This window comes from Ceratotherium simum, chromosome 16, assembly GCF_057802395.1.
Source record: "Ceratotherium simum simum isolate JZ-2026a chromosome 16, ASM5780239v1, whole genome shotgun sequence".
Taxonomy (NCBI): domain Eukaryota; kingdom Metazoa; phylum Chordata; class Mammalia; order Perissodactyla; family Rhinocerotidae; genus Ceratotherium; species Ceratotherium simum.
Genome location: NC_141915.1, coordinates 29,401,656 through 29,428,549, shown reverse-complemented (window position 1 = coordinate 29,428,549; position 26,894 = coordinate 29,401,656). Strand labels below are relative to the sequence as shown.

At 58.2% G+C, this 26,894-nt stretch overlaps 1 protein-coding gene across 7 annotated transcripts; it reads right to left on the bottom strand.

The window, feature by feature from the left end:
• Nucleotides 1-1,364: 1,364 nt before the first annotated feature.
• TSPOAP1 (TSPO associated protein 1) lies at nucleotides 1,365-26,894 on the bottom strand. Of its 7 annotated transcripts, XM_087440927.1 has the most exons (32): nucleotides 26,538-26,894; nucleotides 25,621-25,728; nucleotides 25,217-25,345; nucleotides 24,454-24,633; nucleotides 23,714-23,899; nucleotides 23,309-23,398; nucleotides 22,391-22,492; nucleotides 22,221-22,304; nucleotides 21,858-21,947; nucleotides 21,546-21,668; nucleotides 21,191-21,295; nucleotides 19,728-19,778; nucleotides 19,305-19,325; nucleotides 18,268-18,472; nucleotides 17,471-17,643; nucleotides 16,157-16,272; nucleotides 15,762-15,871; nucleotides 11,786-12,616; nucleotides 11,468-11,619; nucleotides 10,776-11,153; nucleotides 10,451-10,690; nucleotides 9,950-10,135; nucleotides 8,494-9,376; nucleotides 7,743-7,838; nucleotides 7,477-7,628; nucleotides 6,818-6,986; nucleotides 6,374-6,445; nucleotides 5,919-5,951; nucleotides 5,628-5,731; nucleotides 5,466-5,537; nucleotides 5,114-5,224; nucleotides 1,365-2,593 (listed from the first exon to the last, which is right to left on the bottom strand). In XM_087440927.1, the coding sequence occupies exons 1-32, from the start codon at nucleotides 26,865-26,867 to the stop codon at nucleotides 2,420-2,422; spliced, it is 5,856 nt and encodes a 1,951-aa protein (XP_087297053.1). In that variant the 5' UTR covers nucleotides 26,868-26,894; the 3' UTR covers nucleotides 1,365-2,419. The 7 variants fall into 7 exon arrangements, with proteins under 7 accessions (XP_087297053.1, XP_087297055.1, XP_087297054.1 ...); XM_087440929.1 differs by lacking the exon at nucleotides 23,309-23,398 and having other exon boundaries at nucleotides 7,743-7,842; nucleotides 8,498-9,382; nucleotides 22,391-22,468; XM_087440928.1 differs by lacking the exons at nucleotides 5,919-5,951; nucleotides 23,309-23,398 and having other exon boundaries at nucleotides 7,743-7,842; nucleotides 8,498-9,376; nucleotides 22,391-22,468.

Below are 26,894 nucleotides of genomic sequence, written 5' to 3'. Positions count from 1 at the left end.
TCTGGTTATTTCTCTTTACCATTGTCCTGGAGGTTCTTTCCAGTGCAGTGAGGCAAGAAAAAGAAATTAAAGGCATCAAAATTTGAAAGGAACAGGTAAAACTGTCTTTGTTTACATACAATATGATCACATATATAGAAAATTCTAAGGACTCTACAAAAAAGCTACCAGAGCTAGTGAGTTTGGTAAGGTTGCAGAATACAAGGTCAAAATACAAAGATCAGTTGTGTTTCTATATACTAACAACAAAGAATCAGAAATTGAAGTGTAAAACAATAGCACTTATAATGGCATCAAAAATATGAAATAGGGATAAATCTGATAAGATTGGAAGATCTGTACTGAAAACTACAAAACCTTGCTAAGAGAAATGAAAGACGGAAATAAATGGAGAGAGATATTTTGTTCAGAGGTCAGAAGACTCAACGTTGTTCAAATGTCCATTCTTCCCAAATTGATCTGTTTGTTGAGTCTTAATTGTGTCCTTGCCTTAGTCCTTGAGAGTCCCTGCGAGACAGCTGGGTGGGGGCTGCTGCTGACTCGGAGCGTTTCAGGGAGAGGGAAGGGGCACTTATGCTGCTCTTTACTGGCTCCTCCCCTGCGCAGTGATGTTCCTTGTTTCTGCAAGGTGTTGCCAGTCACCTAAAGTACCACCTGGTCTCTGATCCAAGCTGTCACTCCCACCGTTCTCCCCTAAAGGCAGATATCCTCACCTTTGCCCCTTGGCCCGCAGGGAGAAGGAGAATATGCAACAGTCAATTGACCCCGTTGCTCCCTACATGGAACCTCAACTTACCACGCTGCCAGTAACCCCTGTGGTCTCTTTTGCTTTGTTCGTGCCACCTCTAGGCATGGAGCAATGTGCAGAACTCTCCCACATGTACCCTGCTTTGAGGTTTCTGAGTATGATCTCTCATCTGTTTTCTGTCTTTTCTGGAATCTGTCGTTTCTAGTCTACCGAGAGTCCCCCTTCTTGCTTTCCAGTGGAACTACGGATGGTGTTTGTTTGCTTGGTTGGTTGGTTTTTCTTACATCCATTACTTCTATGAATTTGGTGCAGGGGAATCAAGATTGCAGGATGCATTCAGTCCACTGCCTTGAACTGGTGCCTTCTCTCTTCATGTCCCCCCATCCCCTTGCCCAGGTCTCTTTCTCCCTCTAGGACCCTGCCCCAACTCCAAGCACCTGGCCTTGCAACCTCAGACTCAAGAAGCTGCCAAACCTCCTTCTTAGGAAAAGAATTCAAGAGCCGCTTGGTCTTCTTGGTGTCATTAGTTTTGCCCCAGTCGCCCTTGGATGTAACTTCTGGGTTCTAAAGTCCAGTCCAAAGCCCAGCATGACCTACCCCTTGAGGAGTCTTTTGCCCCAGGTAGAGCCCAGCATGGGTTTTGTGAAAATAGACTTTATTATAATAAAATGTCTTTTTAAACAAATGCCCCCACCATTCCACACCCCTTGAGACCAAGGTGGGGGTGGGGCTTCATTCAAACAATCTCCTGCCACAGCGAAGGGAACATGCAGACACTCACCCAGCCGAGGGCAGGGGATAGTGGGTAGGGTAGAGTGGTGAGCCCTCCCCTCTACTCTGAACAAGGAAGGTATGACAATAGCTGCATAAATCTGTCCTTTTCTCCAGCCCCGGACTCGGACAGGCGCCAGAGGAAAACGATGCAAAGGAGAAATTGAATCCAATGAGCAAAATAAGGCAAACCCCACTCCTGCTTTCTGCCCACTGGCCCCCTGGGCCTTTGGGGTGGGGACACACAGGGGCCAGGAGGCCGGGCTGGCAGGGAGGGGTGGAGCACTATGGGGCGGGGTGAGGCCCGCTTTGGCATGGCCTTTCTCCTTCCCGGGCCTGTGCAGTGGAAGCGAGATGGAGGAAGCTGGACGGAGGCACTGAGTATGTACATATATACACGGCTCCACCCTGCCTGCCCCGTGGGAGGCGGAGCTCGAGAGAATCCAGTGCAAACTTTTCTTCAGGGGAGGGAAGACGTGATCAGGATAGTCAGTGCCATCAGAGGGGACAGGCCCCTTTCTCCCCCCAGGCCCCCCATCCTGGGAGAGGGCCACAGAAGGGACTAGCATAGCATGGTGGGAACCCAGGCCTACATGGGTGGACTAGAAGTCAAGAGTCCCGGGTCCAGGCCTGGCTCTGTGACGAGGTGCTCAGCGACTTTGGCTGCGTTACTTCCTCCCTCTGGGGCTCAGTTTCCCCTCCTGCAAGAGGAAGGTGCCCTTCCAGAGGACTCATCCTTAAGGACTCATCTAGCTCTGACCTTCACCAAGTTTCTGATTCGCATCCAAGTGCCACAGTGTTAAGTTGGAAGAATGGGAGTCCAGGGCCTTCCCTGCCCAGCCGGGACAGTGATCCGGGGGCCTCAGGGGGCCACGTCTGCCTGCAGGATGGGCCACAGCGTCACTCCTTCTTCCCAGAGCCCAGTTTCCTGAGGAGCTGCTTCCCCTTGGAGAGGAGACTCCGCACCTTCTCTCTTGTGCCCTGTGGCCCCCCCAGTTCAATCCTGGGCAAGCTGCCAGGGGCACAGGGCCAGCCTGGGGGAACCGGGGGTCCTTGTGTTGAGCTGGCCCAGTCCTGGAATGTGAGAGAAAAGGGCAAGGTCAGGGCCCAACTGCCTGCCCCATCCTGACTCCTGTACCCTACAACCTCAGGTGCCTGCAGCCCCCTTGTCACAGAACCACAGTCGAGAACCAGAGCGCCACCCCCTGCCACTGCCCCGCACATCTGGAGCAGAGAGGAGAGTGGGTGTACTGATGCTGAGGGTGCACTGAGCTGGGAGAACAAAGGGACAGACCCAGAGTCTCAGTTCTGCTTCTGTTCACTTGGGACCTGGGCAAGCCCCTCCTCTTCTCTGAGTCTCTCTACAGGGTGCTGGGCTGAGAGCTCAAGAGTCCTTGGATCTGACCCTTGGGATGGGTGCCCCAACTGCCCCCGTGAGATCTCCTCCCAACAAAGGCAGAGCAAGGACAGGATCGCTTAGAGGCAGCTGTCCCCTCCAGGGAGGGCAGTTCCTGTGCCATCTCACAGAAGGAAGGAGCATGCCCATCCAGCCCAGCAGATGTGGTGCCCTAGGGATCTCAGAGTGGAGCCAGGGCCCACCCCATGGGGAGGAGATCAGGACTCTAGCTGGAATGGCCCCTGAGAGGGGATTTACAGTTGGGTATCACTCAGCCCCCATCACAAACTCTGGAGGCTGCCCTGTCCGCTCCTTTAGCATTTCTCCTTTGCTGAATCTCCTCCTAGCTCCATTTGCAACAGTGAGTGGCTCCCTCTGCCACAGGCCACTCAGACAGTGCTGTCAGTGGCCCAAGGACAGGAGTTGGGCGAACAAGAGAGCCACCAGGAAGCCTCCCCCACCATATTCCCACACCCCCACCACATTCCCACACCCCCATTGTATTCCCACACCCCCACATCCCCACCATGACCTCCTGCACCTGGCACAGCCCAGTCAGGTCTTGCCAGCCGGCATGTTCCCCACACCCTGCCCCTGACTCCCTTTCTCAAACCCCCACATGCCACCAGAGCCTGGCAGTCTCCTGGCCAGAGCCAGCCATGGAGCCCAGACCAGAAGCAGGAGAGCTGGGTACCCAGTCTGGGGCCCACCTTCACCCAAGGCCCTGATGACGTGGCAGGGCCTGCCCACAAACAGGTCTGGCAAGCACCTAGAGGTCAAAGCACCTACTGCCAACCAGCCAGGGCTGACGGCAGCCCGGGAGCCCCAGGCTCTACCCACTCCCTCCCAGGGCTCCTTCCACTGCATCCCAGGAGACAGGGGTTGCTGGGGAAATGAATGGAGCCCTGGAGGCAAATGGTTTGGGGTTATCTACAGACTCCAACCGTTTAAGTTCCCCTTTTCTTCCCCCCAGGAGGGAAAACTGAAAGTTGGAAGTAAAATCATGCATCTGATCCCCTAACAGGTCATGATGCAGAGGACAAGGGCAGGAAGACCATTATTACTGGTGGCATTACAGTGTCATCCTTCTGTCACCAATAATAATCACAATATTACAATACCATAGTCACATAGTATCATAATACACTGATGAGTCATAATATGGATGTCATGTAACATTCTATAAGCCGCATGCGCTATAGAATATGAGGAGTCAGCTAATGTGGGACATTATATACTAAGATGACATGTATTCCTATGACAGCTGGCACTGCCCAGGGTAAAGGCAAGGGGAAGGGATCATCCTATATCCAAACCTGGCTCATGGCAAGATCCCCCTCCCTTATTCCCTGGAAGAAAGTGGAAAAGCCAGGTCAGCTCCAGTATTCAAGACAAAGGAACACCATCTGATTATGGTGATGTGGGAAGTGACATGGACACATGGACACAGGGGGCCGGCGCCCCACTTACATGTTGCTCTCTCTACATATATCTATCTCCATCTAGCACTGGACTCTTCTCCTCCTCATTCTCTGAAGAACAGGGAACAAAGAGAGGAGATGGGTTATGGACAGACCCACATGCTCTCCGCCCAGTCACCAGGTTGCCCGAGTCACAGGGGTTGGTCCTGCTTTGCATAGCCTTTGCCCTTGGAACTACTGCAGATGGAAAGCCAGGGTTTTCTGGTTGGGGCCTGGCCTCCTCACCCTCTCCCTGTCCTGTGAGGCTGGAGCTTAACTGTACTCCACCCGCCCCAAGGAGAGGCAAGCTCTAAGAATGAGAACCCAGGAAGCTGGGCGTTGCTGGGCAACTGGCTTTAAAAGGCACCTGGGAGACAGGGAGATCCAGCAGGGTGGGAGGGTCCCTGAAACCAGGACTATGACTGGCTAGAGGTGTGGGGGTCATGGGGTCCTTTTCCACAAGGCCCCCTCACCTGCACTGGCCCCGGGGTATGGGCAGCTGGATCAGATGGGCCGGGGATCAGGTCGCAGCCACCACCCCTCCGCAGAGAGGGGCACATACTAGGAGGGAGCTGGCCCTGGCTGGGCTCCCTCTGGGGGTAACTCAGTAGCTCCACCCTGGGCACAGAGCTCACCTGGATCATTGCCCAGCTGCGCCAGGACACTGTCCTGGCCCCACCACCACACCAGCACGGTAGAAACCTAACTGCTGAGCTGGGAGCCCAGCTCCTCACTGACCTGACTCTCGGTCTGGGGTGTCCCGGGATCCCTGTCTGAGCTGCCCGCCTCAGGCCCAGGGCCCTCCAGGAAGTTGGATGGAACCAGTCCCCTCTGTCCATTCAGTTCCCCCTGGGGAAGAGATGCTGGTGAGACTGAGACCAGGAAAAGAGGCCTCAGCCCCACCTCCTTGATCCTGAAGCCTCTGGGGAAACAGCCTGGGGTGAATATCACTGTCATGGAAGGTGACGTGGTCCATTCCTCCAAGCTTCCATCAGGAACCCTTGCTCATCCCCTTCCCTGGTTCTGGGAAAGCCCTCTCTGAAAGGGCTGATGAGGTGGGTATGGCACACCCCCACCCCAATGTTCTCACGTAGTAGAAACCATCATCGTCCATGCCCCCAAACACAGTAATGACATCTCCTGCCCGGAAGGGCAGCTCTGCCTGTGGAGAGACCAAGAGGCAGATAGATGTCAGGCCCGGGGAGGCCCTGCCATCACCCCCCTTGGCTGGGCTCTCTCTGAGGGTCCTCACCTCCACGTCCATGTTCGGGGAGCTCTCCTGGGGATTGTAGTCAAATGCAGCCACCATGGAATGGGGAGCTTTCAGGCTGGCAGAGGAGACCGGCTGGGGGAGGCCTGCAGGGGATGGGGAGAAGACTCAGGACCCTCTCTAGACCCCCCACCCCATACTTTCCTCCACATTGGAGGCCTCCTGACCCCCTATTCACCACCACCACTAGTTGTGGCCCCTGGAGAGAGGCCAGAGGGGCCGTCCCTCCCCACATCTTTCCCCAGTCTCCCCTGCACAGGGCTGGCCCCTCACCTGCAGCGGGCTGACCAGGGCCTTCCGACTCAGCTGCGGAGAGAACGGGCGTGTAAGCCCTGCCCCTCACTCCCCTCCCCATCCCAGGCTGGGGCTGGTGCAGGGCAGGCAGGATGTGCAGCCTCACACAATGGAGAAAGATACTCAGAGAGCACACTAGCCTAGCCCTTTGATTTTGATAGTGAATTGAGGCCCAGAAAGGGTAAGTGACTTGCTCCAGGTTGCACAGAATTTATAGTCAGATGCTTTTGGGAACAGAGGTCCCGCAAACCACCCCCCATCCCCATTAGAATAAAGCCCCCCACTGCAGTGGATGGACGTGGGTGAAGGTCTGCCCTGATTCTCTTCACCTGCTCAAAACCCCAGAGCTGTCTCCCCAGAGAGCCAAGCAGTGCCCCACCCTCCTCACACACTCATCCTCACAGGCCCCTGAGGGAGAAGGGAGTCTCACCCACCTTTCTTGGAGCGGCGGGGCTTGGGGGGAGGCCCAGCTGTGCGGGCTGTGGAGTACACAAAGGGACCATTCCCTGATACAGGAAGGCAAGTAGATGTGAGAGAGAAACTGAGGCAGGGGAGAGGGGCAGGACAGTGACTCTGCAGTCTCCTCTCGGGGCTGTGCCAGGGTTCCTGCGCTCGTTTCTAAAGGGCATTCCTCTCCCAACCCAGACCTCCAGGATCCAAAACACATGACCCATTCCCCTGCAGCAGACCCCACTCCCTGTGGTGAGCCCATTGCTCTGGCCACATTGGCCTCAGTTTCTGCAAGGCCCCAGCACCTCTGCTAGACTCTGGATAAACGAGGCGCCCCAGCCACTCCAGACACACAAATTGCTCAGGACGGGGTTGTGAGTTGGAACTGGGGTGCCGGGAGGTGGGTGAGGGACAGCAGCAGGTCATACCTGAGCCCTCAATGAGAACATCTGGGGACAAATAACCCCGCTGGAACAGCTGCTGTCTCCCCACGGGACTGTCCACAGCTACCTCAGCCACCATGTTGCAAGGGATGTAGCCCGTCCGGCCCCCAGCTTCACCCCGGTAGAAGCCATCAGCATCCTTGTCCCCAAACACCTGGAGGCAAAGACCAGTTGTCTCAGGAGGCCAGTTCAGCTTGCCCGCTGTGGCCCAGGCCCTCAGCCCCGCACACCACACTTGGAACTGCAGAGTACTCTCTCTTTCGCAGGCCGTGGAGCAGGAAACGGAGAAACAGCAAAGAATAAGGATCAGAGGATGAGAGAAAATAGCCCTTTCCATATTATCGTCACTCACTGTGTGCACGTCCATCGACCCAGCCCACCCCAGACTGGATCTCCCAAACCTCACAGCAATGGCAAAAAGCCTGTGAGGTAGACACTAACACTATCCCCATTTTACCAATGAGGAAACTGAACCCAGAGGGATTAGTTAACCTACTCAAGGTTACACAGCTAGAAGTGGCAGAGTCAGGATCCAACCCCACCTCAACCGGCTCTAGAAGCGTTGTTCTCACCCATGCATGGCTATACTTACTCATGTGCAGGAAAAGGAGGGAGGAGGGAGGAGCGAATGATCAGTCAGTCACCTTCAGGATCTGGCCCTCCCGGAATGGGAGCTCCTCTTCCCCAGCATCAGGGTTGGGTGACATTGACACAGGATCATAGTCAAACAGAGCCACAAAGACCCTGACAGGTAGATCCTGGTAAGCCAGCACTTCTAGGGGGCTCCTCGGAGGGGCTGTGGAGAGGAGTGGGAAGAGAGCAATGACAATAAGCTCGATAAGCCCAATAATGACAATAAGGGGTTAGGAAAGGCCCCCTCGGCCTAGCCCGGCCCCCATCAGGTGCTCACCCAGCTCAGTGGAGCCTGGCCTATGGGCCCGGTCCCCTTTCTGTTGGGGGCCCCTCCGCCCAGAGCTGTCCTGTCCCCTGGGCTCCCCAGTCTCTGCTGCCTGCAAAGAGAAGGGAACAGACGGCAGACGTGACACATCACTCCTCCAGCGGGCACCTCAGCAAGGACAGGACCCCGTGTGCACTCCCCCAGCTGTGCCCCATCAGCATAAGCAGCGCAGCAGAGCAGGGACACGTTCTTCTCCTGGAGCCTTGGCCCAACCTCACTGGAGACATCAGACACCCCCATGGGGGGAAGCAGGACAGGAGGGGAGGCCCCAGCTCCAGCCACCCCAGAAGACGAATGTAGTAGAGGGCACTGAGGTTAGATCTCAGAGCTGGCTGAGGAGCAACGAGTGTGTGAGAGGAGGGCCTTTCTCAGCGTCAGGGTTGGGGGACGCTGGACATCACAGTCAGTGTCTTGAAGATGTAACTAACTCAGCAGAGGAAAGGGCCACCCCGCCTGAAGACAGGCGGCTGGCTGGCAGCAATAGGCAACTAATAATAACAGAATACTGTGCGTCCCGGCTCCGATCAGCAGAAGCAGCAAAGCAGTGGAATGTGGGTGGGAGGAGGCAGGTGAGGGAGCCTGGAGGCCCAGCTCCACCTCTGCTGATGGAGGCGGCAGCATGGAATGGGAGTGGCTGGTGGGCAGAAAGCAGGGCCACCAGGTGGCAGCAGGCGGGTGGCTGCCCAGGGTGGGAAGTGGGCACGGACCCAGGAGGGTGGCTCCTTGGCTCTGCCAGTCGCACTGCGGCCTCTCCGCTCTGGCTCCCCTTTCTCCCAGGCCGGGAGGCGTGGGGAGGGGTTGGGGCCTGAATTGGCCTTCGGAGGGCCCCTGGGCCTTCCTATGGGTGCTGTGCCCCAGGCCTCCCCATCTCCAAGGTGGCAAGAGCTGGTGATGCTGATGCCCCCGCCGCCTGCCTCCTGTTCATCCTCAGAATCATATTCGATGCTGATTTCCAAGCATCTGGGAGAAAGGCAGCTGGCCAGGCCAGATTCTGGAACCCGGCCCCGGGGGCATCTCCGGGAAGGGGCCGGCCGCCCTCTCCCACCAGCCTCTGGTCCACCCCTGGTACCCTCGCCCACAGGGGGGCCGCCCCTCTCCCGTGTGGGGCCTGGTCGTCCTGAGGCCTGGGGCCCACAGTTGCTGAGAAGTCGGCTGCAGTGTTCACGGGGATCTGGGGACCGCTTGCGGTTTGGGGGCTTCTCGGGGAAGCCACTTCCTCTCCTCCAGCTGCTTCCACCAACTAGTCCGGGCATGTCCTCCAGGCAGTCCCCAGCCCTGGAGGGCTCAGGAGACAAGGGACATGGGCCAGGTCCTCGGGGCAGACCGCTGTCACAGCCCAGCCCCAGCACTGCAGGCTCAGGTGGGCCAGAGTCTCCGGAAGAACAGCCAGCCCCTGGCCTCTCCTCGGCCTCTGCCACCGCCGCCGCCGCCTCGTCCTCCTCCTCCTCCTCCTCCTGCTCCTCCTCCTCCTCCTCCTCAGGGATGCTAAAGAGCTTCTTGCTGCAGAACTGCTGGAGAGGCAGCTCCAGGATCCGCTCCAAGACCTCTTCATCGCTGTCAGTCTCCCAGAAGGGGCCGGGCTGGGGCTGGGGGGGCGGAGGGAGGAGGGCAGCGAGAAAGAGAGGTCCATGGAGAGAGAAGAGAGCTGTGACCTTTGCCCTCAGATGAGGGCAGAGGTTGCGGGCAACCCATAGTCCTCCCTCAGTTTCCTCCAAGAGGAAAGACCAGAGAGGTGGGCTGGCCCAAAGGCACACAGCATGTCCAGGGCAGAGCCAGAGGAAGAATTAGGGACACACCCAAGGAACAGCACCTGAGGGACAGGAGCGTCAGGGAGCAGGCTGTGCCTGTAATAGTAGAGAGGCCTCCGCACCCCATCCCCAGAAGCTCCCAACACAAAGATCTCAGATGGCCAGATCTCTGCGTCTGGTGGGCTGGGGCGGGAAAAGGTGCAAAAAAGAGCTCCTCGTTCTCCCCTCTCTTCCCAGGAACGCAGAGACCAATCCTGAGCCACTTCCTATCTGCTGCTTAGGACAGGGCCCAGGCCACACACCTAGAACGTTGCTGGCACTCAGTGGCGGCTGAAGCAGCTGCTGACACAGGGGGTGGAGGCCCCTGGAACCCGAGGTCTAGGGCCCACCAGCCCCTCCTTACCCCATTACCTTGGCCCCATTCTCCCTAATGCTGCTGCCAGCAACCTGCTTCTGGAAAGAGCAAGTCCTGGAACCCAGCTCCTCTTCCTCCTCCTCTTCTTCCTCCTCCTCTTGGATATCTGACAGATCTGAGTTGCGGCCATGGTCCACAAGGGAGTTCACCAGACGGACCCCGAGCTCCGCCGTGTCCTCCCTCTGCAAGAGGCAGTGAGGGGGATGGGAGGCTCTGGCAGGGTCAGCCCCAGCCAGAACGAAAGGGGTCCCTTGGCAGAGGGTCATGCCCCAAATAGGCACACACAGGGAGGGTGGGGGAGAAGAAAGATGGTAGTCAAAAGGGAAAAAGAAATCTGGGAAGATAAAGTGACAAAGAAACAGAGAGACACACAGCACAGACAGGAGCCAGACTAGAGCAGAGAACAAGCGGAGAAGGCAACCAGATTTTGGCTGGCAGAGGGCAGGGAGGCAGGCCCCGATTCTTTGAGGTGGTACAGTGTTTCCTCAACCCCATACCTCAGCCCTGGGCCTCAGCTCAGACCCTGTGTCTCCTCCGCAGCAGGCCTCAGCACAGGGCACCCTCTGGGCCAGTGCTTCCTGAGTGGAGCAGGGTGCCGGGCAGGCCTCTCCCGCGGTCCACTCAGCCTCCTCCTTAGGCAGTGAGGAAGCTGCAGGGCTAGGAACTGTCTCCCCCACGGTTGGCTCGCTGGTCCTCCTGTCCTCTGAGGCACCCAGCACAGCTGTCCCAGCTTCCTCCTGGAATGGAGGGCACTGAGGAAGGGCCCAAGCCCCAGGCCCTTCTCCCAGCCTCCACCTGCTTCCCCTCTCCCCAGCCAGGTACCTGAGAGCAAGGTGCTGGGGGCTCCTCTTGGGATCCTTTTGGTGTCTCTCTGGGAGGGCTTGCTGGGGGGCCCCCAGGGGGCTCTCGAGTTCCATGGGGGTCTGGGTGCCAGAGGGGAGAGCTGGGGTCTCCCGGCCCTGGAGAGGCTGGAGCAACAGGTGGTCTGGCCTCCGAGCCTGGTCGTGGTGAGGGGCAGGAGACCCTAGCTGGCAGGCAGGCTGCAGCCAGGGCTGGGGTGACAGGAGCTGGAATGGAGTCGGCCGACTCGCCATGGGGTGACATGGTACGTACGGCCACCTCACTGCACACCTGCAGCAGCTGCAGCTGGGACAACTCCACCAGCACACTGCCTGCTGTGGGCGAGGCCACCTCCATGATCTGCAGGGCAGAGGGAGCACAGGAAAGGGAGGCTGAGGTGGCCAAGCGTGAGAACACAATGACAACAATGGTGGCCAGGCCCTGTGCTAAGCCCCCGGCATGCCTTATCTCATTTACTCGTCCTGGCCACACGCGGTTTTTGAATCCCAGTCATCTGCTTCCAAACTCCATGCTCTTAACTAATCTGCTACATAGTGCCCAAATGCCAAGGGCCAGGCATCTGTGTGTCAAGCTGGGGAGAATAGGCCTCTGAGAACGGCAAGGAGAGACCCACATCCTATTTCCAGCATACAGGGAGAATGCCCAGGCCATACCTTCTGCCCATCGGCATAAATGGCATAGCCTGTGACCCGGACACCGTTGGAGGTGCCGGCAGCATCAATTGTTACTGGGAGCCAGCTGATGATCAAGATTCCAGGGGAGGGCCCCGGCTCAATCTGCACATCGAGGGGGGCATCAGGTGGGCCTGGGGGAAGGGAGGCACAAGACCCCATAATGTAGGACACTCGGCACCAGAGACACCAGCCCACTTCGCCATTTCCCTGAAAACGCAAATAGCTACAGCCTCCCCTTCCCCCATCACAAATGGTCTGGCCTGCTGGGTGTTACAGTCAATGCCCAAGCCGGCATACCTGCGGGGAGTGTGGTGAACTGCAGCGTGGCAGCCCGCTGCTCTGGCCTCTCCCAGCCTGGTTCCCAGGACCCTCGAGGTGGGAGCTGAGCCTCCACTCGGGCCTGATAGAGTGTACCAGGCCGCAGGTGGCAGAAGGTGGCCCAGTAGGTGCTGGGGCAGGCAGGAGAACACTCTTCCCCATTGAGGTAGATGGCATGGGCCAAGTTGCTATTGCCGGGCACCCAGGTAATCTCAGCAGACGTGGCTGTCAGTCGATGGACCCGCAGCTGGCTAGGTACCACCCCAGCCCGGGCACCCACCGCCAAGCAACAGCGCAGAGGGTCGGAGCTGCCCCGGCTGGTCAGGGCCTGCACAGAAACATGGAGGGGCCCTGCCCGCAGGTCCAGGTTCTCAAGCACAGCCTTGGGGGGCGTTCCCAGCCCCAGGGCCTGACGCAGCTCCCCATTCACGCGGATATGGTAGCCGTGTAGCTCCACTTGCTCAGGAGGCGGCTCCCAGGCCAGCACCACGCTGTGGGCCAGCTGCTTGAGGACTGCCAGACGGCGGGGGTAAGGCACAGCAGAAGGCTCACCCAAGCCCTCGGGCAGGGGGCTCAGACTCAGCTCGTCCCCTGCAGCCTCCTCCTCCGGTCTGGGCTGGCTGCGTCCCCCGCTGCTCTGGCCCCCGCTACTGCTGCCACCCCCACCTCCGCTCAGGAAACTGAGTTCAGGGCCTGAGCTGTGGGATAAATCGGCCAGCTCCGGAGGGAGGGAGGTCAGGAGGTCGTCGTCAGACACACGCTCTACAAAATTGGAAGGGACCAGGCCCCTTCGGCCATCCATAAGCTCCCCTGGCAGAGGGAGGGCAGGGAAGGGCAAGACAGAGAGGAGGTAGAGAAAAACCAGTCCAAGAAATGCATTTTAGCAATGGTTAGTGAGTGATCTTAAGCATATGATTCAAATCAACATTTACCCGTCAGCACTTTTAAAACACAAGAGCAGTCAAGATCTGGATTGCAGAGTTATTGTTAATTTTCGTAGGTGTGATAACAGTATTGTGGTTACACAGGACAGTGCTTCTTAAATTTTAATGTGCATATGAATCATCTGGAGATTCTTTAGAATGCAAATCCTAATTCAGCTGGGTGGGGCTGAGATTCTGCATTTCTAACAAGCTCCCAGGTGATGCAGATACTGCAAGGATGTAGGAGAACGCCCATGTTCCAAGGAGATGCATGTTGACTTATGTCTAAGCAAAATCTCATGATGTCTACAACTTGCTTTTATTTATTTATTTATTTAATTATTTTGTGTGTGTGCGAGGACGATCAGCCCTGAGCTAACATCCGATGCCAATCCTCCTCTTTTTTGCTGAGGGAGACTGGCCCTGGGCTAACATCCGTGCCCATCTTCCTCTACTTTATATGGGACGCCACCACAGCATGGCTTGACAAGCAGTGCATCCGTGCACGCCCGGGATCCAAACCTGCGAACCCTGGGCCGCCGCAGCGGCGGAGCGCGCACGCACTTAACCGCTTGTGCCACCGGGCCGGCCCTACAACTTGCTTTTAAATCGTTTTTCTTTTTTAACCTACATAGGGAAAAGCAAATAAGGCAAAACGAGACAACGGTCGAATCTAGGTGGTAAGTATATAGGTGTTCGTTGGATTATTCTTTTTCTGTACATGTGAAAACTTTCATATTATGCAACCCTGAGAGCGGGGGCAAGGCACCCCTCACCTTCCAGTTCTGGAAAACAGACATCCTCGAAGGGAGAGGAAAGCAACACCTGGTCAGGGGAAGGGAAGGAATCTTTAGATACAAAAGACTTAAGTGCAAACGAAAAGAGTCCCCTGTGGGTTCTAGAAGGGATTAGGACCCACAGCAGACCTGGGTCTAGAAGCCTGACTGGCGGTCAGTCCAGGCAATGACCAAAAGTAAGCTCTGTTACCATGTGCCAGTTCCCCTGAACACTTGTCAATAGAGTACCATCAAACATTTGTTGTTTGTTTGAGGGATGTCAAGGAAGGAAGAAACTGGGCACACGGCCTGTCATGTCACAGCTAATTTGGGAGAAGGAAAAAGATTCCCAGGAACAGATGAGCTGGTGGCTGCTGAGCCTTCTTAAAAGGAAGGGAAAGCATGGGCCAGGGCAGAGGGCAGAGGGTGTGTGGAGGCAGGTCTGAGCTGCAGGAGGGCCTGTGAGTTTCCCCCACACCCTCTCTCTCTCTCTCTCTGCTTATGCTAGGAGGGAAAAAAAGCATGAAAACTTGAAGAAGACACATAGGGACTGTCACTAAATTGAATAATATAAGCACTGTGATGGGCTGAATGGTGGCCTCCCAAAAATATGTCCACGTCCTAATCCCTGGATCCTGTGAATGTGACCTTATTTGGAAAAAGGGTCTTTGCAGATGTAATTAAGTTAAGGAGCTTTAGATCCTCCTAGATTATCCGGGTGGGTCCCAAATCCAATGACAAGTGTCCTTATAAGAGACACACAGGGAGGGACACTGAGAGAAAAGAAGGAGGCAACGTGACTGCAGAAACTGGAGTGATGTGGCCACAAACCAAGGAACACCTGGAACCACCAGAAGCTTGAAGGGACAAGGAGTGGAATCTCCCCTAGAGCCTCCAGAGAGCGTGGCCCGGCCGACACCTTGATTCTAGACTTCTGGCCTCCAGAACTGTGAGAGAATACAGTTCTGTTGTTTTAAGCCACCCAGTTGGCGGTAATTTGTTACGGCAGCCCTAGGAGATGCATATAAGCACCAGCGCTAAGGAGTGTGACATTAAAGCAAGAGCCTTCACACTGAACAGATCCACAGCCCTGAAAGGCTGGCGCCGGAGCCTGGGCCCGAGTCAGGCACATACTCCCGAAGCGCGTGCCACCGAGAGTGGTCCAGGTGGGACCAGATGTAGACGAAGGAATCATTCAGCTCATTTGACAAGGAATACAACATCCTACACCCAGGTGCCTACATGCCTTTAAATCTATCCCAGATTGTACAGTTCAAATCCAGTAATTTGTGGTTAGTTAATATTTATGTTTTTGCTGCCCCCTTCCAAAAAAAGGTATTGGTTTTTGTTTTGTTTCGTTTTCTCCATAAAAAAAAGCTGTGTTTCTGAAAGCTATTTAATCCTGCTCTCTGTTATCCACCCCTATGGGGAATTGAGCTGTTGATCATCATTCCCAGCAGCTGCTCGAATAATAGGCATAGGGCCTGGGGAAGAGACACGGAGCAGGCTCTGAAGGCCTGGCCTTACAGACCCAAAGCTTTGGGTGTTACAGGCCCAGAGCTAACCTCTTTCCTACATCCCCACACATGGTTACGGCCCTCCCCCTGCCCTGTCCACACCTCATCTCAGTCCCTACCTAGTGTCATCCTCCCTGCTACTGAAGGATGCAGCCTGGTGCCCAGCCAGGGCCACCCGGGGAAGCCCCCCAAGGCCATTTCTTCTGTAGGCCTGCCCTGTTGCCCAGTCTCTGTAATGGGGCATCTGCCTCAGTTGCCTGATCTCCCCACAGGCACTGGAGAACTGCCCTGAAGCCCACGCCTGGGCCCTGACAATTGCTACCCACTTGCTAACACCCTTTCCTGCGCTCTGGACCCTGGTTCCTCCTCCCCACACCCGACTGGAGTCCAGCATCAGAACTATGCTACATGCCTGACCTCGAGTGTCACTGGTGTTAAACACTGCCCATGGCCTGTCTGCCAGCACAAAAGCAAATTTAGCCGAAACTCCCTACAACACTGCGCATCATTGTGGTAGGCCCTGTCCTGCCCTGCTTGGGGCAGACCTGCAGTCAGATCAGCTGCCCCCTTGTCCCAGATCCCTTCCTTTCCCTTTCCCCACAGGCTCCAGGTCTCTGTATGCCTTTTAGCTGAGTCTGAAAAGTTATGGTGGGCTGAGAGGATATGGATGGTGGAAGTCTTTGGGAAGAGGAGCTTAAAAGCAGGCGAATGGACAGAATGATCCCTTCTACCTCCCTACCTTCAAAAAAGCCATCCTCGTCCATGTTGCCATAGATGTAGATGTACTCGCCAGCAGTAAGCGGAAGCTCTGCCTCCGGATTCTCATTGGGGCCCTCGAAGGGGTTATAGCTGTTGGGGGAGGCAGGGAGGAGGAGGAGGATAGCGACCAACAGCCTTACCGCCATGCCCTAGCTCCTCCCCTCCACACGCTCGGCCTTTATGGAGACTTGGCTGTCCACCTTCAGCCAAATGGAGTGCTCACTGCGCCCACCTCAGCCCAACTAGGCTAAGAGGACATGTCCACTGGGATCCCTGCACCCCCCACCACCTCCAGAGGCTGCTATCTTCACTCTGCCCCTTCCTCCCATATATCCCAAATGCTGGGCAGATGGGGAACAGGGGTGAGGGGCCCACCTATAGCGTGCTAGGAAGACCTGGATCCTGGCTCCCCCCCAGCTGCCCTCCGGTGCTGCAGGGAGCAGGGACACACTGTCCGCCTCCAGCTCCTCCACCTCACTGGCTGTGTCCACCTGGGGGCAAACAGAAAGGGCCAGTCCTCTCCAGGACCCAGGGCCAATGGCAAAGCTGGCAGAGGAGGACCTGTTGCTTTGAGAAGGGAAAGTGAGCATGTGCTGGACAAGGCAAGCAGCAGTGAGCCCTGATGTTTTCTAAATCAGCACCTGAGCCAGCAGGTCCTGGCAGAGCCCAGCTGCCCTGGGGAGGGGAGTGGGGATAACCTGGATTCCTCCCTGAGCCCTGGCCTCTACTGCACCAGCCCAGTAAACAAGACCACTTTCTCCATCGGAGAGGGAGCCAGCCACACTGGTGTTGGGTGGCTGTCCATGGCGGTTTGTCTCCTTAAGGCAAAACACAGCTAAGTACTCTGACTGTAAAGAGCTGGAAGCAACGAGGCAGAAGGGGCTGAGAAGTCCCTGTGAGGCGGTCACTGAGAGGGAAAAAGGGCAGCCAAAGCCAGCACCACCACGTTGCTCCACAAGGGGGCAGTAGAGGCCTGGGGCTGGGTTCTACCACTTTCCACAACCTTGGACAGCAGGGCTGCTCCTGACCTTCCCCTCTCCACTTTCTGGGGTCTGGGAGGTAGAGACAGGGACGAGGCGCTCAGGAGAGTTGTGAGTAATGCCCAAGAACTTGGTAATAATAACAGCTGCCATACGTTAAGCATCTGCTGTGTCCTCCACACTGAGTAAGGCACTTTCCTTATATTTTTTCAAGTAACCCTCACAACAACCTAACAAGGCAGGTTTTATTTGCTCCAAAACTCAGACAGGGAAACCGAAGCCCAGAAAGGGTCTGTGACTTGCCTAAGACAAAGCTGGGACTTGAATCCCGGAACCTGGGCTCTTTCTCGCACAACCTTCTGCCTCTGCGACAGAGGCTCTCATGAACAGTCTCATTACGTGGATCCTGGCGCCAAAGTGTCTCCCTCCATCCAGCCCAGAACTGTAGGGCTTCTCTGGGCCCAGAGGGGTGGGGCCGGGCAGCCCCAAGAAAGGGCCTGCAGGAGGCCCTGGAGAGCAGGACGGGCTCCACCCAAGCTCCCTGCCCACAAGGAGGAATCCATAGGCCCTTCTCTCCCAGGGCCTGGCTCCGCCTCCCCACAGGGGCCAGCGGCCCCCCAACCCCTGGGAACCCCAGAAGAGGTCAGGGCCCCCTCCCCTCTCCCGTTACCCAAGGCCGAGAGAGACCCAGCCCCTCCCCCACACTGACCTCGGGAGTAGGGCATGACTTGGGGCTGTTGTGGATGGACTCGGAGCGAGAGGAGTTGGAGAGAGACTCTGCTTTCTTGGCCGTCCTTCGTGGGGCCCCAGCAGGGGTGGCAGGGGCAGGCTCGGAAGACTTTTGGCTGCAGTGCCCTGGAGAGCCCGGTGGGAGGTCAAGGTCTAAAGAGAAGACGGCACGGGGGCTTGGAGTCTATAGCCTTAGGAAGGACCAGGGACCAAGGGTGGAGTCTCTTGGATATGGGAGTCAGGCCCTCCACAAGAAGGAAAATACTTGGGGGAAACTTACTAAGTGGAGGTAGAGGTGATTTACATATACTATTTCACAGGACCCTCTGTGAAGCACAGCAGCTTGATGAGGTGCACTGAATTATCCCTGTCTTACAGATTAGGAGATCACGGCCCACAGAGGTGAGGCAGCATGCTCAAAATCACAGGCACTGTTCAGTGAGTAGAGCTGGGACCACCAGATCTGACTGACCCCCGGCCCTGACTCTTCACCAGCCCATAATGCATGCTACTGACTCCTAGGGCCCAATTCCCAACCATGACCACAGAGTTGGAGCAGGAGGAGCAGTGGCCTGAGATGCCCGGGCCAGACTCTGGGACAGACACTCCTGTCGGCTCATGTTTTCCCCATCAGAGCCTAGCTCTAGCCAGGCCTGGCTCTAATTTGCTGTGTAGCTTTGGGTGAGTTGCTAGCTTCCTCTGACCCTAACCTCTCTGTCCTATACAAAAGGCCCAGGTCTGAGGATTCCAGGCTAATGTCAGTGGGGTCCACCTCACCTTTGGGGCCGGACCCCCTCCAGGGCTGGGGGGTAGAGCAGCAACAGGGGGGTGGCGGGCGGTCCCCAAGGGAACTGTAGCCCAGGGCAGAGGTGAGCAGATCCAAGGGGCCAGGGTGCAAGCAGAAGGCCTGGAGCTCATGCGCCAGGAGGCTGAAGCGCTCGGTTTGGCTGCGGCATTGCTCCTCGAGCTCTCGAACCCGGACCTGAGCCAAGACCCACCATGAGCCACCAGGCCAGCACAGCTGCCCAGTTCAGCCTGTGCCATCTCCACACAGCCCCACACCGACTTCAGATCACATCCGCCCAGCCCCTGGGCCTGGGCACCAACCCTCAGCCTGGCTGCCCCATTGCCCCTAATAGGGTCTGAGCTGAGGGTGGTGTCCGGGGACGGCGGGACACCATCACTCCCTACCCACCTCCAGACAAGGGCCGACTGGCCACACACCCAGCACACCCTCATGCCCCAGGCAGTGGCACTTCTGCTTCTGGCCGCTTTCTAGGCCAAAACAGATCACTCCCACCCCCATCACCACCACCAGTATCACCTCAGGAGTTTTCTCAGCTCCACTGCTTGTCACCCCCCTACAGTCAGTGACCCAAATCTCTGCCCTCAGAGAGGTCCCCAGAGGGATCTCACACAGGAGCTAGGGACATCATTGTGACAGGAACAGGTCAATTCCCAAGAATTTTCCTCAGGTATCAGGAGAGTCCCAATATTAGGGACTCTCCCCGGCCAACAGATCATGGGTTAGACTGGCGACCAACTTCCTCATGGTCTGAATGGCAAGGTTTTAGAGGAGGGAAGCCCCCATGTCTGCCAGGCACAGTGGCAGGTCTGAGATGAGGGGATGCCCACACGTACTGTGGGAATCCCAGCCCATCTACAGATTCTTGGGGCTGCTACCAGTCACACCCTCCTCTGGTGGACACGAGGGTTGGGACCACTTGGACCCAAGGGAAGAGATATAGCTCGGCCAGCCTGGAGAGGTGTAGGGGAGACGACACCCCAGGAGATGGGGGATCGGGAGGCCATACCTGCATGGAATCCAGGGTGGACTGTGGCGGGAAAGGAAAGCACAGAAGAGAGGTTAGAACCCTTACCCTGTGGGTCACTAGCCAGAGAGGGAGGGAAAGAGAGAGGGGCCCACCTGGTCAGCTCACTGGACTGACTGAGCAGTTCCTAAATGAAGGATATTTCAGGGTGAAGGCAGCCTCGGGGGGGTGGCAACAGGACACTGCTGCTGCCAGACTCAGGAGCCCCTGCCCGGCTGTGCCCTAGCCTGAGAAATAGGCCAATGGTGGAGGGGATTCCCCCAGGCCCTGGAGCATTTAAGGGCCCTTCGTGCAACCCCACACCGCTGACACCCACACCGACACAGTCCATTCCAGCTCCCTCTGAACTTCCCCTGCCTGCCCCCATGAGCTGGTGGAGCTGGTGGCCACCCCCGGGGACCCTACCTCCAGCAGCTGCACAGCTCCTTCATGTTCCCTCTTAGCTGCTGCCTGGGCCTACAGGTGAGAGGAGGCAAAATGCTGGAGGAGAAGGATGAGGACTGGGCGTGGGCTAGGAGATGAAAGGGAGGGAGGGTAGGAAGGGCGAAGGGAGAGAAGAAAGAGGGGGAAGGGAGAGGAGAGGAGAAGAGGAGGGCAGGGGTGCTGGGAAGGGGGAAGCTGAGGGTTCCTCCCTCCGGAACTCCCATACTGAACCACACCTCAGGCTAGAAGGCAATGGGGTCAAGGAGAGGTGAGCCTGGTACTGCTTCTCCCTCTGTGGGACACTCACCCTCAGGTTTCCCTCCTACCTCTCCAGATGCTCCTTCTCAGCCTCTTCTGCCTGCTCCGTCTTCTACCCCTTTAGAATGTTAGGGTGCTAGAGGGCACAGTGCTGGGCCCACTTTATACCCTACACTCTCTCCCAAGGGTCCCACCTAGTCACATGACTAGACACATTGATGACTCCAGAATACACCTCCAAGACCTACTTCCCCAAGACTGCAGACTCATACATCCAACAGTCTATGCACATCTCCACCTGCACGTTTCACACACAACCCAAATGTGGCCAAAACAGAACTCAGAACTCAGGATTCCTTACCTCTCAAATCAGCTGCCCCTTCATCCCTTACCTCCTGGGGAGTGAAAAGCCCCACCCTCCATCAGGGTGTCACAGCAAATGGGTGACAGAGCTGGGCCTCAACTGGAATCCCATAGTGAGTCTTGTTGATTCTATCTCCAAAATATATTTCAAATACATCCACCTGTTTCCCCCTGCATTGCCTGCTCCCTGGTCCAGATGGCCATCATCTCCCACCTGGAGCCCTGCCACAGCTCCAACACCTGATCGCCCTGCTTCCATGCCCACTCCCCCAACCCATCCCCCACGGCGCTGCCAATGTGATCTGCTAAAATGACCCCTCAGATCATGCTACTCCTCTGCTTGGGACCTTGCAGCAGCTTCTATCTGCTCAGAGAGCAAAATATCCAAACTCTTTCCACAGCCTTTAGGGCCTGGAGCCATCTGGCTCTCACCTACTCCTGTTGTTCTGTCCATCCCCACATTGCTCTTTCCTGCCACAGGGCATTTGCACTTCTATCCCTCTACCTGGAGTGCTCTTTAGCTGGCTCCTTCTCGCCCCTGAGGGATTAGAGGCCTTCCCTGCCCTCTCTAAAGTGGCACCTCACCCCATGCCAGTCACTCTGTGTCACATCACCCGGTTCACTTCCCCCCTTGCGCTTATCAGTGACTGGGATCACCTCACTCATGGATCTCTTTGCCCACCACTATCCCCTGGTGCCTGGCACAGTGGCTGGCATGCAGTGGGTGCTCAGTAAATGCTCGTTGGATGAGCGGATGACTAGGCCGGGGTCCAGCAGCCTACCCCCCTTCCCTCACTGCTGCCCCCTGGAGACCCTGCCCTCACCTGCTGCAGCCTCCGGACCTCCTCCTGCTTCTCCTGCAGGCTGAGCCGAGCCTGCTCATGCTCCACCTCCAGCTGCTGCCGCCGCTGGGCCACCTCGCGCATGTGCTGAAACACAAGACCCAGGGTCAAGGCCAGAGCCCACTCCACTGCTTCTCTAGAAGCTCCAAGACATCGGGGCCGCAGACACTATACGTTCCAGATGCCCTCTATCAAAAGGGAAACCGTGGCCAGAGAAGGCAAGGGGCCACCGGCACCAGGACTGTGCCTTAGACCCCGGTGCCCCACAAAGGCCATGTTCCACTGTCCCACTCTCTCCCTGAGCCAGGGACCAACACCTCCCCACACAGTCCCTTACCTTCAGCACCTGCTCCAGGCTCTCCAGCTTGCTCTGCAGGCCCTGGCTCTTGCGAAGGGCCGAGTCCCTCTCCTGTGTCACCCCCAGGAGCTGGCCCCTCAGCTCCGCATTCTCCCACTCCACCTGGAGACGGAGAGTGACAGGGAGCTGGGCAAGCTGGCTGTGTGAGCCTTGTGCCACCAGCTCCCTCCCCAGGGAGAACAGTACCCTTCATACCCTAGCCCAGTGAGGGGTGGAGGAGACAGCCCCTTGCCCGGGGACCAGGGCCCTCGCAGGAGCCCAGGCCCCACAGCACCTGTGCAGAGGTGCTACCTGCTCCTTCTCCGTGGCTCTCCCACTGAGCCGAGAGTTCTCCTCCACGAGGCGGGCATTCTCACTCTGGGCTTCTCTCAGCTGCAGTTCCTGAGAGACCAGAGGAGCTCTGGGGAGGGGGCCCAGCACCCACATTCTGCCCCTCCCCACACAGAGGATCCTGTCCTCCCAGATAAGGCCTTCCTCCCCCACTTGGAAGCTGCATCAGCCAGGAAAGGAGAGCCCTACAGAACAGGAGGGAATGTGTGTTCTCAAGGGCAGGAGGGATGAAAGCAGAGCTGAGAGGGAGCCCACCACCTGGCTGGCCTGCGGAAAGCAGGAGCTGGCCTCCGGGAGGCCCCGGGGAGGCCCTCTAGAGCTCACCAGCTCCTCACATCGCCTCTGCTTTTTCCGGGCTTCCTGCTCCAGGCTCTCGCATTTCTTCCGCTTCTTGCTGAGCTCTGACTCCTGTGGGGTCAGAATCGAGGGCCCCTCATGTGGAAAGACAGATCTGTCCACAACAGGTCTCCTCCAGCCCTTGACCTGAGACTTACCAGCTGCTGCACCCTCTGCTGTTTCTCTGGCTCCCCTAGGACCACGGGTGGGTTTTCCACATCCTCCTGGAGCGTGGCCTGGAAATGCCCAGGGACAGGGGGCTGGCACCTGAGAACAGGGCCCCAGGACAGCCTGCCCCCAGCCCAGCCAGTCGGTGGGAGGTTCCCACTCCATCTCACAGTCAGCAAAGAGATCCCTGCCCAGGAAGGGGGGTGCTGTCTGCCCACCCCCTCCCATCATCTCCAGCTGATGTAGAAGTGCAGCGGCTGTACCCGTGTCCTCCAGACATCGTGCTTTCAGATCCTGAGACCCACGTGTGCCCTGGGAGATGGGTCCCTTATCCAGGCCAAAGCTTTCCCTTTTTAGCTTCCAGCAGCAGCCCTGCTCTGCACTCAATAATTGTCCTGGGTCTCCTTCAGTGACTGGCAGAGAACTAGGAGGCTGCCTGGGCCCCCAGGGAGGTAGTGTTCCCAGAGCCAGGCGTTACCAATCAACCAAATCTGGGCTTGGCCTAGAGCAGTACAGACTTGGCCAGACCCTCCTCCCGGCTTCCCCTCAAGCCCATCCTGTTGCACTGCCCATTTATCTGTGCGAACTCTGGGGGAGGACAGGTCTTGATGGGCGGTGCATCTCCCTCCCTGGGCCAGGCAGAGGCGCAAAATCTGAGCAAGAAGCACCCCACACCCTGAGGCCTTGGTCGCTACGCAGTCCTTTCACCCACCCCTCTGCCCAGAAAGAGGTGGACCTAGCTGCTGCCCAAGTAGAGAGGACGGAAATGAGCCAGACCCCTAAGTTCGGGGGTTCCGGGGCGGGGTCTCTAACCCTCACGACAGCGGCTGCCTAAGCCCGGCGCCCAGTGAGGGTCGCCCATACCTGGAGCCGGCGCAGACGCACCGCCTCCCCCCGGGAGCCAGGGCCGGGCCTGGCCCACCAGGCGGGCGCCGAAGAGGGCGTCCCCGTGCTACGGCGGCAGCGGGAGGCGGCGGTGCGAGCTGGGCCCCAGGCGGCTGCCAGGGCAACCAGGGATTTGCGGCCGGGCCGTACCACTGGCGGCGCGGCAGGGGCGGCGGGGCGGACCCCGCGGGGCGCAGGCCTGCAGAGGGCGGACCTCGAAGCCCTGGGGGCGGGCGCGGCGCAGGTACCACCGCGGGGAGGCTGGGCGGGGGACCTTGCCCCCGGGGTCTGGAAAACTCCCCAGCCCTTGGAGCGCACACCACCACCGGGTCGTCGGGGCTCTGAGTGCGTCGAAAGGAGAGATCCCGGAGCCGCCCCCATCCCCCATCTACACACACCCACACACCTGCCCTTGCGCCGGCGCTCACCTCTCCCGGGGCCCCGGGGGCGGGCGCCCCTGCTCTGGGCCGGACAGCGGGGCCCGGGGGCCGGGGTGGCGGGGGCGGCTCCTGCTGGTTGCGCAGAGCGATCTGCCTCTGGAGCCGCAGCACCTCCCGCTGGGACTCGCGCAGCAGCCGGTCGAAGTCCCGCACGTGGAGCCACTGGGGGCCCTCCTGGGGTGGGGGGACGGGGAGAGGAGTCAGGCCTAACCCCTGCCCGCCCCACGCCATCCCCAGCAGAGCCCGCCCTCCGCCTTGCTGGAGGGACTCCGATGCGCGGGAACGTGCACATTCTCCCATGCATACATGCCTGGTCATAGGTGCGTGCGTATACAGCCGCATGCTTCCGCTAGCCCGTGTGCATACATTCACAGAAACTCATTTACTGGGCACTTGTGGTGTGCCCACCACTGTGCTAAATGCCTGGAGAACATCTCTTCACACGAGTGTGAGGTATTTGTGGATTCCTACAGCCAGACTCACTGGTATACAGCCTGAAGCTTGGAGCACAGAAATTCCCAGGCCTGGGACTCATGGCTCCACCCTCTTCAGTTCAGGCTCCTTCTCCCTGCTTCCACCTGGGCCGTTGCCAGGGGAACCTACTCCCCAGCAGCTTCCACCTTCCCGCTTCATTTGCATCTCATTAACATCTCGTCCACATCCCACAAGCCAGGTGCTCGGCCCTGTGTAGGGCTGAGCTGGAAAGGGTGACCAGGGCCTCCTCGCACCTTGCCGACCAGGGTGAGCCTGGCCTGCAGCTCCCTGCACTCCCGCTGCAAAGCAGCGATCTGCTTGTCCTTGGCCAGCAGGACGCGGGCTGTCTCACTGAGGTCCTGGGCTCGCTGGCGGGCCAGTGCCTTCCGGCACAACTCCAAGCTGGCCCCGGGACGGGGCATGGGGGCACTCACCTGGCCAGAGGAGTAAGGCCAACCATCATCTGAGGGCTGGGGCACTTCTCCCACTCCTCAGCTCTTCCCAAAAGGAAGGGTTAGGATGAAAACCTAGAAGTGTGGCCTCCTGCTTCTACCCTGTGTCTGGGGCCTCAGGGTACCAACAGCCTCACTTGACCCCATCCCAGCAATCCTCAAGCAGGACTGAAAGAGTTAACTCCACATCCTAGTTTAGGCCCAAAGGATGCCGCTAATTCAGGGCTGCCAGTGTGATGGGTCTTCATCCCTGACCCCACCAGCTCTGCACCCAGAGATGAGCTCAGCAGGCGGCTGCAGCCAGCACCAGCACATGGCAATCCAGAATCCTGCTCCCTGCCTGCTCAGGAACTCCCTGCCCAGCCATTCCCTCCCTCCTGTAGTTCCAGAAACCCTCAGCCTCCTGGCCTGGCCAGCGTTTGCCCTTCCTACACCTCGGCCCCTGGGTTCCTGCTTTTCTGGGTGCTAACAGGCTGTGACTCCCAAGCCCCACTCCCTTAGGCCCAGCCCCAGCTCCCCACTTCTCTGGGCCCCCAGCCTCCGTCCTGCAGCCTCCCATCCTCACCACCCTCAGGTTAGTCTCCTGCAGCTTTCGGGCCCTCTCCTCCAGGCGCTTGGCAATGACCGCCAGCTCGGCGTTCTTCCGCTTCAGCCTCCGCACCTTCTCCTCCGTCTCAGGGAAGCTGCTCTTCCTCTGACAAGGGGTCAGTCAGAATTGGGGTATGTGGGGAGCACCCCACAGACCCAATTCTAACTGCCCAGGCCTTGGGCCCCCCCTCACAATGGGGTCCTCACAACTCTAGGTAGGGGTTCATCCTCTCTGGGTCTTGGGATCATGTCACTTCCATGCAATCCCCACTTGGAGGGATATTCATGGGATGAGGAGGATGCTGAGGCAGAGGGCCAGGGTGTCTGAGTCTGCCTTCCCCCAGTCCAACCAGGACCCAGGACTCGTTTTCCAAGCCTCACCAGCATCTGGTTTTCCTCCTTAAGGATGGCACAGCGCTGCTGCAGCTCCCCCAGGGCCCTCAGCAGCTCCAGATTGGGCCTGTCCCCAAAGCCCATGTTCAGCTTGCCCTGGCATGGGAAAGGACAGGGCACAGCACTCAAGAACCCACCCTACCTAGTCAGAGCCCTCCATATGGAAGCATTCCCCCCTCCACGGTCCAAGGAGACATGGAGATGAGAAGGTTCTCCTCCACATCCCAGGCCTTCAGAGGGGAGCACAGGAGGCCTGGAGAAGGGACTGTTTAGTCCTCCCTGCCCGCACTGGCATCCCCCAACCTTGGACTCCTCTCTGCTGGCTCCTGATTCTTCCCATCCCTGCCCATCTTCTCCTCCGGGGAAATGCCAGCTCAAGCTCCCATCCTCACCCCTCCTCATGGCCCCTGAGTCCCCTTCCCTCCCCCAAAGTCATGGTCCCTCCATCTTCTGCAGGAGACTGCTCACACCCACCCCAAACCTTGTCCTCCCTAGGCTCAGCCCAGCACTGAGCCCCCTCCCCTGAATCTGCTTCCTCTGGACTCTGATTCCACCATACACCTCCACACACACCTGGTATCCTCCAGCCCCCAAGGACAGAGACTTACGGAGGAGGAGACACAGACAGACAGACTGTCAGAGAGAGACTCACAGAGGGAGGGGGTAGGGGCAGGGCCAGATGTAGACAGACAGGCAGAGAGTCAGAAGGACAGACAGACGGCAAAAAATGGAGCCACTGAGATTCCTGCCCAAGGAAGGGAGGACGGACAGTCACAGAGACAGACCACAGACAGAGACAGGCCAGGAGAGGAGAGTTGGGCAGTACGGTTGCATGTCATGCCCACTGGAGGGCATGATGAGAGGCCCCCCACCTTGCAGACCCCAGCCCTCCACAGCTCCCTTACCTCAGGGAAAGCCTCCACCTCCTCATCCTCCACCCTCGGGCAGCGAGGTCCAGAGCTTGCTACTTGCTGCCCTAGGCTGGGCAGCTCAGTTTCTGTTCCTTCGGGGTCAATGCCCCCCGCAGGTGGGGGGGTCCGGGCTCCCTCGGGCTCAGAGCTCTCCTCAGGCCCCAGTTCTCCAAGCTGCAGAGCTGCCGGAGTATCGGCAATGCTTGGGGCTGCGCCTCCAGGTTCGCCCCCCTGGCCTGGAGTCCAGGTCTGCCAGGCGGGCAGTGCCCATGGCTCCATGGCTGCAGGGTCCCTTGGCCGTGCGAGGGGTGTCAGTTGCTCCATGGTACTGCCGAGCGGCCCCAGGACCCC